This window comes from Melanotaenia boesemani, chromosome 22 (genome assembly GCF_017639745.1).
Source record: "Melanotaenia boesemani isolate fMelBoe1 chromosome 22, fMelBoe1.pri, whole genome shotgun sequence".
Classification (NCBI taxonomy): domain Eukaryota; kingdom Metazoa; phylum Chordata; class Actinopteri; order Atheriniformes; family Melanotaeniidae; genus Melanotaenia; species Melanotaenia boesemani.
In genome coordinates this window covers 16232591-16246189 of record NC_055703.1, presented here as the reverse complement: position 1 = coordinate 16246189, position 13599 = coordinate 16232591, and the positions used below count along the sequence as shown (strand labels likewise).

General features: G+C 38.4%; 1 protein-coding gene across 7 annotated transcripts in view; it reads left to right on the top strand.

Annotated features, from left to right (window-relative positions):
• Positions 1-13599, top strand: part of utrn (utrophin) — a 177903-nt gene that overhangs the window by 110337 nt on the left and 53967 nt on the right. For all 7 annotated transcript variants that reach the window (XM_041976219.1, XM_041976217.1, XM_041976218.1 and 4 more), the window contains 5 exons: positions 4094-4223; positions 7312-7580; positions 8160-8306; positions 11108-11186; positions 12406-12466. In XM_041976219.1, coding sequence (XP_041832153.1) covers positions 4094-4223; positions 7312-7580; positions 8160-8306; positions 11108-11186; positions 12406-12466 — 686 coding nt within the window. The remainder of the gene's footprint in view (positions 1-4093; positions 4224-7311; positions 7581-8159; positions 8307-11107; positions 11187-12405; positions 12467-13599) is intronic.

Below are 13599 nucleotides of genomic sequence, written 5' to 3'. Positions count from 1 at the left end.
TCTTACATAAACCTGGACAAAAACGATGCTACACAGACGTAATCTCTTAGCCAAGGTCACGGTCACTCCTAGCTACAAGAAAACTGCCTTGAGAATTATAAGACTGACAATGTCACCTCTTTTTCTGATTTTAACAAATTAGAGCTGAAAACGTATCAAAGGGATGAGAGAAGGGTAGACCTGTACTGTTTTATCTTTGACTCAGAAGGCTTTGTCTTATCGCTCAAAGGCCACCAGGAATTTTCTTGGCATGAAACATGTCTCCCCCCCCCTTCTTTTTTCTTAAAATGAAGGTTGCACATGTGATCTTTACCTCCCATGCGTCCTGTACAAGTGTATCCTTGTGTAGCACTGATATTATGGGCTTGAGGCTTCGCTAAAAAGATTTGTTTGAGTCTTTAGTGTTGGCGTCATGCTGCAAAAATACCCAGTAGCTAAATCACAGATAGAGAGGGTCTAGCTTGCTTAGAACTGGGTGTGTTGCAAATTTTACAGTCTTCTGATGTTTGTTTTTCTGGAACTAGTTAATAATGAAAGATACATATTTGTTATCTTTTTTTTACTATTGTCAGAATTTTTTGCAACAGACAAGAAGCAAAGCTGTGTAAAGGAAATTCAGCATGTCTCATAGTTATTTATATATTTTTAAATGTATCAGTGAAGCTTTACAGCTTAAAAACTGGCCTCACCAAAAACACTATATGTACTTTATATTCTGTTTTTTTTAAGTTGCTGTAAATATTAGTAAGGTAAATGTATTCAAAATCACTATCATTAAAATGGAAGTTGGCTGCATTGTGTGAATACAAACGCTGCATAAAACGTTACCTTTAACATTAAAAAAGGTATTTTTAATTACAATTTACTTCTGAGATATTTGTGGGTAAAAAAAAAAAAAAACATGTTTATATATAAATGCAAAATAGATCAGAGCCACAGACTTTTCTGAAAATCATTTGAATGGGTTGTTTGATAATATATCAGTCAATTGAGAAAAAAGGAATAACAAAATAAAATAATAATGAACTAATCATCATTTTGGCATTGAAATATATGTCTTGAATATTTGGGTGCAACCCTCTTAGGTCAGTGGTTTTATATGTCTCTGTTTTATATGATTTCAATAACTTTGAGTTTTTCACTGTTGGTCTGACAAAATGAGTTATATCTTTTAAAAAGTCATTGATATGTGTAAATTATAGTATAATTTTTTCTCTTTGGCTTGTAACACTGGTTGACATGTTGGTTTTGACTGAATATTTTGACAGTTTATTTTGACTGATGGGTATACATATTTACTGTTTACCGTTTTACACTGTTTACTGTTTCTATATTCTCTTTTTATGTTTTTATATTCTCTTTTATTATTGTTTTTATTTGGTGTGAAGCACTTTGGTCAACCGTGTTGTTTTGAAAGTGCTATATAATGAGCACATATTGAGACAATTTGCCAATCGATTTATATGTTTATTTGTGCCTATGAGTCCAAAGGGATCACCAACTCTGGACCTCTTGAGCCAGTGTTCTGCATGTTTTCAATATGTCCCTGCTGCAGCACACCTGATTCAAATAATGGGTTGCTAAGAGGCTGGTGCAGCCCTGGACAACAAGCTGTTGGAGAATTATTTCATTTGACCCAAGTGTTGCAGTAAGGACACAGTGAAAACCTGCAGGACACTGGCTTAACAGGTTCGGAGTTGTTGAGACCTGGTAGAAAATATGAAGCCGATCCAGAAAATCTGCAATCCCCCTAATGGCCAGCAGGGGGACAAGCAGTTTCATTGATTGTAGATGGCATTGAGAAAAATTACCTTTTCCTCACTTGGATCTGTAATCTAAATAAATTCTGGTTATCATTTTATGGTCTCAGATGCAAGTTTTAAATTTTCATTATAAAATAATAGTTTTTTGTTAATTAGATTACATAAAACTTTATTGATCCCTTTGGTCAGGTTCCCTCAGGGAAATCAGTGAGCAAACTTTATGTTCCAGCAGCACACTAAAATTCCAGCGGTACCATAAAAATAGATTTAAAATTAAACAAAATATACCAAAAATATTTAAAAAGAAAACAAGAAAGCTATTAAAAAAGACACTTAGGAATACAGAAAGGGAAAACATTATAGTTCCATGATTAAAGCATGGTAAAACACAGCATTCTTTGGGACGTGGGCGCTTTTGTGACTGATAAGTATACACCCTCGATCCATTTTAAAAAAAACAATGACAAAACCATCACAAATAGGTGGCTAAACATTGGCTTCATCCATCATTTACATACATCATGCTCCCATCAGGTCTTAGCCATAAAAATCGGTTTTTCAGTACTGTTTCAACCCTCTTAGAAGATAGCAGGATGCTTTGATCTTGTGCCTTTTATTTCCAGTAATAATACCTCCTTTTTGCCCCCTCCCCTCCTTAGTTGCTATGTCATGAAAGGATTCATTTTATATTGTCCCAAAACTGCAGTGATATGAGCTGGTATGGAAATGTTTTACTGAAATAACTGACAAAAAAAATGGGTGATGTTGGTTCCTGCTGATAGTCGTCTTCACAGTTAAGCTCCCTACCCTCCTTTTCTTATCTCTGCTCACCCCTCTTTTCCTCTTCCTCAATCACCTCTCATTTGGTTTCTATCTCTCAAGGTCCCCAACTCTAAGCTACCTACCTATTATGTCTCCGACATGTGAATTTGGAGGAAATCATTGGAACGGAGCAGACCATTTATTAGCAGGGATGATGTAATTTGTGTTGAGCAGGATGCTCTATTTCAGCATGACGGTAGATTTGTCCACCGGAGGCTGTGTGAAATCATCACTCCACTGTTAGAAACTGAACTTTAAGAGGAATTTACTCTGTTAAATGACTGGAGTTATTTTTGTTTTTTATTCATTTTCAGTTTTTATATTTTTTTTACTCGTAAATATCACACGTGTGTTAATGTGTAAGGACTTTATTTTTAGATCATGATGGTACTGAAGCCAGCTCAGACAGCGTTGTGTGTTGACTTTCTATTTTTTGCTGCAATTGTCTATTTGATGAGTCTGAAAAGTGTCTGACTTTATTAAAAGTGATTGTCCCATCTAATCAACTTGCTTCACAGCGTCTGAAACTACATTCCCTGTTCATAAAGCAATCACACACTCCAATGGGCAAGGAAGTGCCGGGGGGCGGTCAGTCACACGTATATTAAAACAAGAATAATTATTCCGTTACATGCCATGCTCGATGTACTTTCATCAGCTGCTGTGCGTCATGGTGAGGCTGCCGACTTGACACGAGGTTCAAACATTTCTCAAATTGCTTAGGGAACGTTCATTATCTGTATTATAGGTCCTGGAATCTAAATTCATATAAATAACTGTGTTTTTGTATGTGTATCTGTGTGCTTATTTTATTCCAGTCACAACTGCTCTCTATGCCACATATGTATGAGGCATTTCCTGCAGACTCTGTCGTGATTATTCCTGGAGGTTTCAGTGACTTTCTTTATTCTGTGCATTGCTCAGCTAATTTCACACAGATCTCAAGGAAATGCCTGGTTTGACACTGCTGTTGAGTCTACTTGTCACTATGTTCTCAGAGCTCTCCGTGCTGGCGGCGCCCTGAGCAGAGACGTTATTTTTTTTTTTGTCTCTCCAACCTCTTGTTTTTCCTTTTAATAAGCAAAGACTGGGCAGAAAAATGGTTCATCTTGCGGTCATCCCCTAATTAACAGTAGAGAGTGTTGTTCACTTTGTCAATAATGAGTGTGAGTTAAGTTACGAGTAGTGTAATGACACAGTAATGAAAGTCAGAGGATTTAAGCAAAACTTGTTGATTAGTTTATATTTCTGTTTAAAAAGCACCAGGTTAATTTGGAGTCTTCTGGCACTGACACGAACAGGAGTTCAGAGTCTAATATGTGCACACCTGCAGGGGAAAAGCTTTAATTATGTCTTTCCAAAATGGTTTCAAAAGAAAAACTTTATAAAGAAATGCAGTCTCTCCTCAGTCTCTGCAAAAACATGACTGTTTCTGGCTGTATTTCTGTTATGAGCTTGACAGTGTTAACTTTTTCATACCTATTGAAACCCATCTGTTTCTTCTGCAGATACTGTGCTCTGAACTGAAGGAACGTGAGAACTTGGTCATTAGCACTTTGGACCAGGCCAGAATGTTTCTCGCTGACCAACCCATTGAGGGACCTGGAGAGCCACGCAAGAACCTGCAGCCAAAGACTGGTTGGTTCCATCCTCATATAAAAACATCAGTTTATGTTCACTAAATATACATAATAAAAAAAAAGCCTACCCCTGCTGCCCTGAGGTGAGAGGCAGGGTACACCCTAGACAATATGCCAGTTATTACTGGTTCTTGTAGATGTTTTATCATTGAAAAGTCTTCCTCTGTTCTAATAGCTTGGAAGTCCAAGTACCTCTTGACAGGGAGTTCCAGGAACTCTCAACATGCAAAGTGATCTCAGGAGTTATTTAATACTTAGAAAAGAGATGATAAGAGGCGATAATGTCTTCAAGAATTTAAAAGAAATCCATCTGCTGTCTACTCAGTATCTAATAAAACACATAATACTGAGGCAGTATGAGCTTATAGATGTACAGCAAGGGGAGTCTTATTCCACTGATCACTGCTTTATTTTATAGCTGAGACATTATGTTATACAGTTTACAGCTGGCATAGCCTATAGATTTAATCGGAATGTGTGTTATCACCGATGGTGCATCTATGACATACTCCTCTTTAAATGACAAAAACTGGTGTTGCCTATTTTTGTTTTATTCCGTTGTGTTAACTCTAAAAGTAGAAGTCCAGTAAAATAGTTGGTCCACACCATGTTTTTTAATCCATATAAACACATTTTAGGTGAAAATAGCAGGATTTTAAAGGGGTTAATTGTTAGATGTATATTAATCAGAATATTAAAAAAAGGTAAAACAATAAAAAAAGAACACCTACAAAGACTCCTGTTGAAGCGATTGAGCTCATTTATACTTTATAACCCATTAGGTGTGTGACAGTGGATTTCTCTGCAAAAACACCTTTTGTTTCTTCACATTTTGCTGTGCTTGGGACATTTTTGAGTTACGTCCTTTGGGCAGAGGTTGTGTGACAAAAGACATTGACAATACATGGGTGTGAAGGCTTTAACAACATAACATGATCAGTTCAAGTCTTTTTCTCCTCCGTGCTGCCAGTTTTCTTTTGTCTTTGCCACACAGACACAAAAAATCAGGCTCTGTTTGCAGAATATTAATAATGCATAAACTTGTCTGATGATTAAAGATGAGCTTCTCTCTGAACACTTGTGGGATCAGCTTGGCTGTGCTGTTGGTGCCAGAGTGACCACCATAACCACAGTGACTAACATGCGACAAATGCTGGTAGAAGAATGGCATGGCATCCCACAGTAGTGTGACACCAAGCTAAGAAGGTGCTAGGCTGCGTATCCTTCTTCCATATGCCATGGAGGCCCCAGTTTAAATGAATAAATTATTCATTTGATAGTATGTCTTGTTTCTTGAGACTTTAATAGTCCAATCCAATAAGCAACACCGTGCAACCCATATACTAAAATCTACTGTTCATCCCACAAATGCATTTTTCTTACATATGTGGCACTAAGAAAAATAAACAGGTTTTCCAACAGAAATAATCCACCAAACACAAATTTCCTCAATTTCTTGCCAAGTTTAACTTATAAACTATGTTAAAGCACTTTTACATTCAGAGCCAGATTTACTGATAATCTTCAAATGAAAAGTGAAGACTACCTTGGCCCCAGTGTTGGGTTAAGTAGCCTTGAAACTCTGCTCAATGAATCCTGAGTTAGTAATAATATGATTATACAATAGGGCAGTCAAGAATTAAACATGAACAGACTCATTCGGCATTCCCTCTTTGTCTTGGCCTCTCTCTTAGGAAGTCTTGATTAAGTCAGCACATTTCCCTTCCAACCAAACCCTATTGTGTAAATAATTAAACCAACCCAAGGGGGCTGATTTGGGGAGTGGCGAGACTTCAGAGTATAGACCAATAAGCTTGTTGTCTGTGATCTTTGATGTGGATATCAAAGTATCATCTCATTGAATAAATAGTTAAAAATCTGATTTTAGACCAGATTCTTTTCTTGTGTAATCAGATGAATATTTGTGACACTGTAATGAAGCATGAACAGCTGTAATTGTCCTACATCTTTTTGTTTTCAGTTCAATTAATTAGATTTATTGCTTGAATCCCACCGTCTTCATAATAGAAGATAGATAACATGCTGTGCAGCAGCATGATGCCCTACCTGCACATGTGCCCTCTGTTCATCAGACTTGTATGTGTGCAGGGAGGCGACTGAGGAAAATGGAGATTAAAAAAGAGGTGCAACAAGTAAAGATCGGTTTTCAAACTTTACACTGGAGATGAGACCTTAGAACTCATAAAAGTTGCTCATCTTTCTATGCAGCTTAAATGGGTATTTAGGGAGCCGTTATCTTTTCTGCCTGCTCTTGTCTCTGACGGCGTTCTCGGATCTGTAGCAATTACCCTGTCAACTCATCTTTCCTGCCTTGTCTCTCACCTGTTTTTCCCTCTTCTGAACACTTTGATTTAAGCTGCTGTCCATTTTTTTTTACTAAATTTTTGCACTTTTCTACTTGAGTCAGTTTTCCAAAGTTGAAATGTAGCTCTTTTTTTCTAAAAAACCTAACAAAAAGACATACAAATAACAGAAAACAGACAATGTAGACGTTGTCATTCCTCATATTGTTATAGTTGTTCATGCATTATGAACATTGAAAATTTTCAGGAGAAAGTCAGGACAGTTTGGTCCTGTCTTTTTCCACAGTTGCTGTTCACACAAAGCAGCTGTGAGCAGCAGGAGGCTTTCTGCTGGAGATGTGCTCTCACAGCTGGAAATGCGAGAGAGGAGATGAGGGGGAATGGCTGTCCAGAGTTTGCAGGAAACAGCATGAGATGCAAAAATTAGGTTGTTGAGATTGCTGTTTTCTTTACTCTGAGAATAGCATATTAAACTTCTTATTGTGTTGATGTGAGAGTATATGTGTACGTATCCACAACAGCTTGGAGCAATGTGGGGGTCTGTCTGAACATTGCATTTTTGTTCATCTCAGTTTATTTTGCTGCTTCATTTACCTTTTAGACCCTTTATTGACCTGTTGTTGCTGTTTTGAAGCATTGAAGAAGAAGCTACTTAAAGCAGGAACTTTTTGTTTTAGAATTTCTTTGTATACAGATATATATATGTAAACACTGTTCTTTAAACGTTCAGTGAAATTAATATTTATCCCGGCTTTCCTGCAGACCTCACCCCAGAGGAAAAGGCCAGAGGGTTGGCCCGGGCAATCCGCAAGCAGACTGGGGAGGTGAAAGATCGGTGGGAGCGTCTGAAGGGGCATGTGGGTGGCTGGCAGAGTCAGGTGGAGCGAGCCTTGGAGCGACTCCAGGACCTGCAGAGCTCCATGGACCAGCTTGACCTGCGGTTAACACGGGCAGAAGAGGCCAAAGCTACCTGGCAGCCGGTGGGAGATCTGCTGATCGACTCTCTGCAGGACCACATCGATAAGACAATCGTGAGTTAAAGCGGCTTGTTAGTCAGTTAAGATGATACTACATCCTTTTTTACCCAGTTATGACAGAATCAGTTCAATTAATAACATTTTTATGCTTCTACTTCACAATAATTCTTCTAATTTATGAATGCCACATCAAATTTGACTTTTTCCACAGAGGTTCCGTTAAGAAACAACAAGCATGAAAATGACAGCAGGGAGAAACTGGGAAAGAAAATAGCCACATCGTGACTGACAGGCTGCATTAGGAAGCATGACTATTGTGTTAATGTTTCCCTTGGTTACTGCAAACCTCAGATTTTTGGTATAAACAATCTGGCTTATTATATTACTTAATATCCATGTCAGGGCAATCAGGGACAGCATCTGATAAAACAGCCGACTCTGGAAACACTTCATCCATATTTTCACCAACTAACATACAGTTAGAGACAGTTACAGACTGCAGAGACATTAAACAACCAAATTAACTCTCCGCTTATTGCTATTAACTAGGTCAGACCAGAAACTCTTTGTAAAGGCACACTTTATTCAAAGCGTCATCTTTCACCGTACAGTAAGATTATTCTATCTGTCCAGGCCTTCAGAGAGGAGGTTGCCCCGTTACGGCAGGATGTTCGGATTGTGAATGAGCTTTGTGCAGAGCTTACACCGCTAGACATCCAGCTGTCATCCACCGCCTCCAGACAACTGGACCAACTCAACATGAGATGGAAAATGCTACAGGTCGGTTAAATCTTCGTATAGAAGTGTGGTTTTAAAACTTTTCATTTTGCCCACACTTCACTTTGGTGTCTTTCTCCCTGTTCTCCTTTTCTCCTGCTTTGCATTTGTTCATATCTTTTTCTCTGTCTCCAGCTGTGGAGCAATTTTATGTATTAGACAAATACACAGGACACCTAGCGCTGTACCTTTCTACCTGCGTGCCTGTTTTATTTGAACTCAGCTCTGCTTTTAATGCAGCTCTCTGTCGCCACACATCAGTGGATAAAGTTCTCACAGCACAGCAGTCACATTCTTGGCTCTCTGGTAGCTTGATGATGTTGGTCTGATCGGCTGTGGGACTTGCTGAGTGTTTCTCATGTCTCTGCCTTGGAGGGAAATCTATCTCTTTACAAGTCATCACAAGGAAAGAGAAGACAGGAGGAGAAATTGTTTGTGAATTAGGGAGCGAAATCCTCTCGGTTTTGTTTGTATGAGTACCAGAGCATAACATTTTATGAGTTTAAATCACAGAGGGCTTTAGTTGTGGAGATTTTTAATGGGTTCATTTACAGCTAAGATATTTAGAAGCTTGAAACAAAATGTAATTGTGTCTATTCAGATTGGCTCTATTAAATCTCTAAATTGGTACAACTAGAGATGATACAAAGAAATTCCAAGTATTTTCCTCCTAATGACTTTCCTCTAACATCATAACTGCATTGACTAGTTACATGTAGTGTCCAGTGGTAGAAGGGATGAAAGGAGGTCTGAACACCCTGCTGTGATGACAGACGTTGGAAGAAAGCCAATGAACTAGATTTCAAAGATGCTGTTGCCACACAACAGTGTCTCTGTAGATAAATTAGCCAAACATGTGGGTGGAAAAAGGCAGAAAAAGATATGGGGGAAAAAAAGGAGAAAAAGTCTAATTAAAAAGAAGCCATAAGTTGCCTTTTTTTTAATGTGGCACTGCTGGGCAGAACTGGGTAGCTGAGCTAATTTGCAGCCCTGTGATATTTCCCATGTTCTGTACAGATACCCAGTTAACAGTCTTTTTGTAAAGAGAGTGACTGTAACTCAACATGAGAGGAGGGCAGAGTTTTATAGACATTTTCAGTTTTAGTCTGCAGGGAGGCAGCAGCTTCAGCGATACGCCAGTTCTAACTGTGAGGTTTCATGAGTTGCCTTTCATATTCAGCGAATAACCATCTATCTTGCTGTGGGACATTAGGCATAAATGTCATTATTTGGTCAAAAAGGGACTGAGCTGCTGGCCTTTCTGTGCCCATTACCAGGATCCCTGTGTGGACATCTGTGATCCAACTGTAATAATCTCCAAAGTAGCTGTGTGGATACCCCAGTGAGCAGAGCTTCACTTTTCATCAGCAGCATGTGTTCTGAAGTGTGCTGAGCTTATTTTGTGTTAATAAGTTTGTCAACAATAATAATAAAAATGTAGTCATATAGAGATTTTCTCATATAGAGAAATTCTGCAGTCAAAATTTTGAAGACTGGTCACTATAAAAATGTATAATGTTTATTATCTACATTTATAGAAATAATATATCTGTCCACACCAGATGCTTGACCTTTTGTTATTATTTTCAAGTTGGCACATTTTAGGGTGTTTGTACGCGTACTGTAATACTGTGATTAACAGCATTTGTTTCAGATAGTGGCAGAGGAAAGCTTCTACTGGCAAGCTGCTCAGATTTGTTGCACTGCATCTTCACAGTGAAAAATGTATGGACAAATTCACCTCCATTGAGCTAAATGAAACCGATGGTCAGATGTGCTTTATAATCACTACACAATGCTAAATGTCACTGCATACATGAGAATTTGCAGTGTTTAACAACACACCACTCATACCACTGAGGGTTGTTTTTTTTTTTTTAAAGAATTCAATTAAAAATACCATTTTAATATAAGACAATATTCACATTTTCTCTTTGATACACATTTATGAAAAACAAAGAGCAACAAACATGAATGAAAGTAGTCACAGGAAGGCATTGAACTGCCAAACAATGGATTTTATTTGGCTACTTGTGGAGTGGAAATTCTGGTGTTGTGGTTTTATAAGGGTTTGGACACCCTATGTGTGAACAATACACACATTTTGTCTTCGCCCTGCAAACTGTTTCTTATTCCACCTCCAGCAACGTTTGTCCTGCTTCAACATGACGGTAGTGGCAGTTTGTGATGTAAGCTGACAGCTGTTTTCTGGTGGACAAGGCAAATTTGTTGATGTGACAAGCAGTGGTCACATGTGACCGACCTTGCTGTGGTCGGTCTGCAACAGTCCCAGTAGATCCATACCACTGTCTCAGATGTATAATCATGGGATGATTGGCAGCTATATTTTTCTGCTCAGGCAAACCTTTAGTGGACCACTTTCCATGTAGTTTGGTCAGCATTGTGCTGACGTGAAACTTATTTCATGTTATGCTACTTTGATTACTCTTGACCCCCATGACATTTAGTGATAATCAACAGGCTTGTTAGCTCAGTTGAAGAGTCAGCACTACTAAGCTTGTTACTTGTTAAGTCAGTGATGCAGAGTAGGACAAATCACTCAATTTCCTTAAATCTTCATTATCTGCTAATTCATTTAAGGTATGATACTGTATAATTCTGTACTTCTATTAGAGAAAAGTTTCTTGAGTTAGGGTTTTACAGAAATTTCACTTACATTGTAATTGCACTGAAATTGAATTCATCTCATCCATGACGCCAAGTTCAGCCACTGTGAAGTTCTTTCTCTGCAATCACTGCTTCCCAGCTCACTCTCCTCTGTTCTGTGTGTGGTCATCTTACAGGTGGCAGTGGAAGACAGACTGAAACTCCTTCAGGAAGCGCACAGAGACTTTGGCCCTTCCTCCCAACATTTCCTCTCCAGTGAGTACAATTACCTCTCCTTGGAAAGAAAAAATGTCAGGCCCCTGCAATTGTTTCCACTCAGTTACAGTTTCACACCCTCCCTCTCATCCTCAGCTGTACTGTACACTTCTATTTGCACAGTCATACTTATGCACGCAGCCTGCACATGAGGCTTTACTCTCAGAATAATTTGAGTAATTAGAGCTTTACTGACTCCTTCCTCTTACTCTCTTCTTGGAGTGATCATTAGCACGACAGAGAGAGTTCAAAACAAAGCTGCAGAGAGATGACAAATTCAGAAACCTTAAACACAGCTGCCAGTGTCATCCTTTCCACATCTCCTTCTTTCTTTTCTCATTTTTCATAATCATAAAGCCATCAGTGTTCGACCTGCTCCACCTGATTTACTTTCCTGGCTGTCGGGCATGGAGAAAAAATGGATGATGTGTTTTTCGCAGCAGGTGCTCGGCCACCAAGCTGCGTCACAGAAAGACATGAATTAACTAAGCAAGCACTGCTGAGAGCTCAGCAACTCCACCATACAAAACACTTCTCTTTTTTCATCTTCCTGGCACTATGACACTATCTCCTCCATCACACATTCGCTGTCATTACACCAGTAGCTTAATATTCCCTCAGGGATCAATAAAGTACTGCGTTCTTATCTTACCCTATCCATCTCGAATATCTCCCAATCTCACTTAATCTCTTTCTTTTACTGTCTTTTCATCTCTCTGTTTGAGTGTAGAGCTGTGTCACGGAGGAGGGAAAGTGGGAGGGCGATAAATCAAGCAACATTTCTGCGGCTTTTTGCTCTGCAGAGCTTCTAGATGCATCAGATTTTTATAATCAAGATTTCTCCGTTCCAAACTGTCTTCATTTGTGACCACAAAGATCAGCCTTAACTTAACTAAAAAGTTCTTACTTCCTTTTGTCTATACTTATTAATTTATTATTTTTTCACTTGGACTACTTAATGTCTTAATATTCCCTCCTCCTGATGAAGCATCCCTTTACTTTATTCATTCAATCTCATGCCCAGTCAGAGTCTTCCATATTTAGCTGGACTGTGGTATTATGAATATTTTAGATGCAGGAAGTCAAGCTTCAAACAGTAAATTGCTAATTGGATCACTATAGTGGAAGCAGTATTTATTAAAATAGAGTTTCAGTTTTAACTGCTTCTTGACTTTTTAATCTCTCCTTTCTTTTTCTCTTTGTCTTAATGTGTCTGCAGCATCTGTGCAGCTTCCCTGGCAACGTGCAGTTTCTCAGAATAAGGTTCCATATTACATCAAGTAAGTAATGAGAAATTGTTGCAGTAGCCCTCATTGTGCTTTTAACTGTTCATGTGTATGTATGTGTTGGTTATTATTATTCAGCAGTAAGCAGATAAGTAAGTTTTTTTTTTTTATTTATAAGAACGTTCTCTTTAAAATATTAAATTTAGTTTTAATTCCACGCCTCATATAAATGGTTTCCAATTACTTTGGCATGCAGCCCTGTAAAACAGTTCATACTGTTTGTGATTCACATGTCGTTTAGTAGAGGTTTACAGCCACATTTGTTTTTGAATGACAGTTTAATGTTGTTTTCTGAATTGTTTTTCTGAAATCTCTTACACTTTGGAGTATTTTTGCTCATTGTCTTGAGAACCGCTATGCTACTGCTAATAGTTCTGTACAACTTAAAATTGTTTTACACTGATAAATTTCATCTGGAGTGTGACTTGCAGGTTGTTGCAACATTGGCTCAGCTAGGGAAACGGGGTTAGTGACATTAACAAAGTAATTTACCCCCTAAAAAAGAAAAAAACTAAAAACAGGAGTCAGGGAATGCAAGCAAAACAAAATGACAAGGTTTAAGTCAACTAGTTACAGCTGGGCGATTAAATAAGCAAAATTACAAAATCCACAAATACACAGACCACCTTACTAGTTAGTATGAGTAGCTAGTATCTATCACACAACAGCAAAAGGCTCGGCCAAACTAAGACTTGCCAAAAAGCATGAATTTACCCAGTTCAAAGACTTAAATCACTACAACAAAGACAAGACCAAAGTTCTCAGTTGGGAAGCTGCTCTAGCCCATTTTAGCAACCCCGAATGGATGTAAGCTGCACAGTTAGTGGAGGAGACACAGCGGTCAGCCAGCCACAGACTGGGAATTGCATAGTCAGACTATCCAGCCAATCACCTGTGTGTAACCACTAACATCATCTGAATATCTAAAGCTGGCGGCAGAAACACAGGAACAAGATATAAAAGAACTAACCTTCAAGTTTGGTGGGTTAGACAACTGGACTTGTAAAGTTATCTCATGTAATCCATTGCAACTGTAAGTGGCATCTTTGATTTGCACGATTTTTCAAAATAGACCCAGATGTGATGTAAATGGAGGAGAGGTATGATTTAACCCCAAGTTTGAAAAA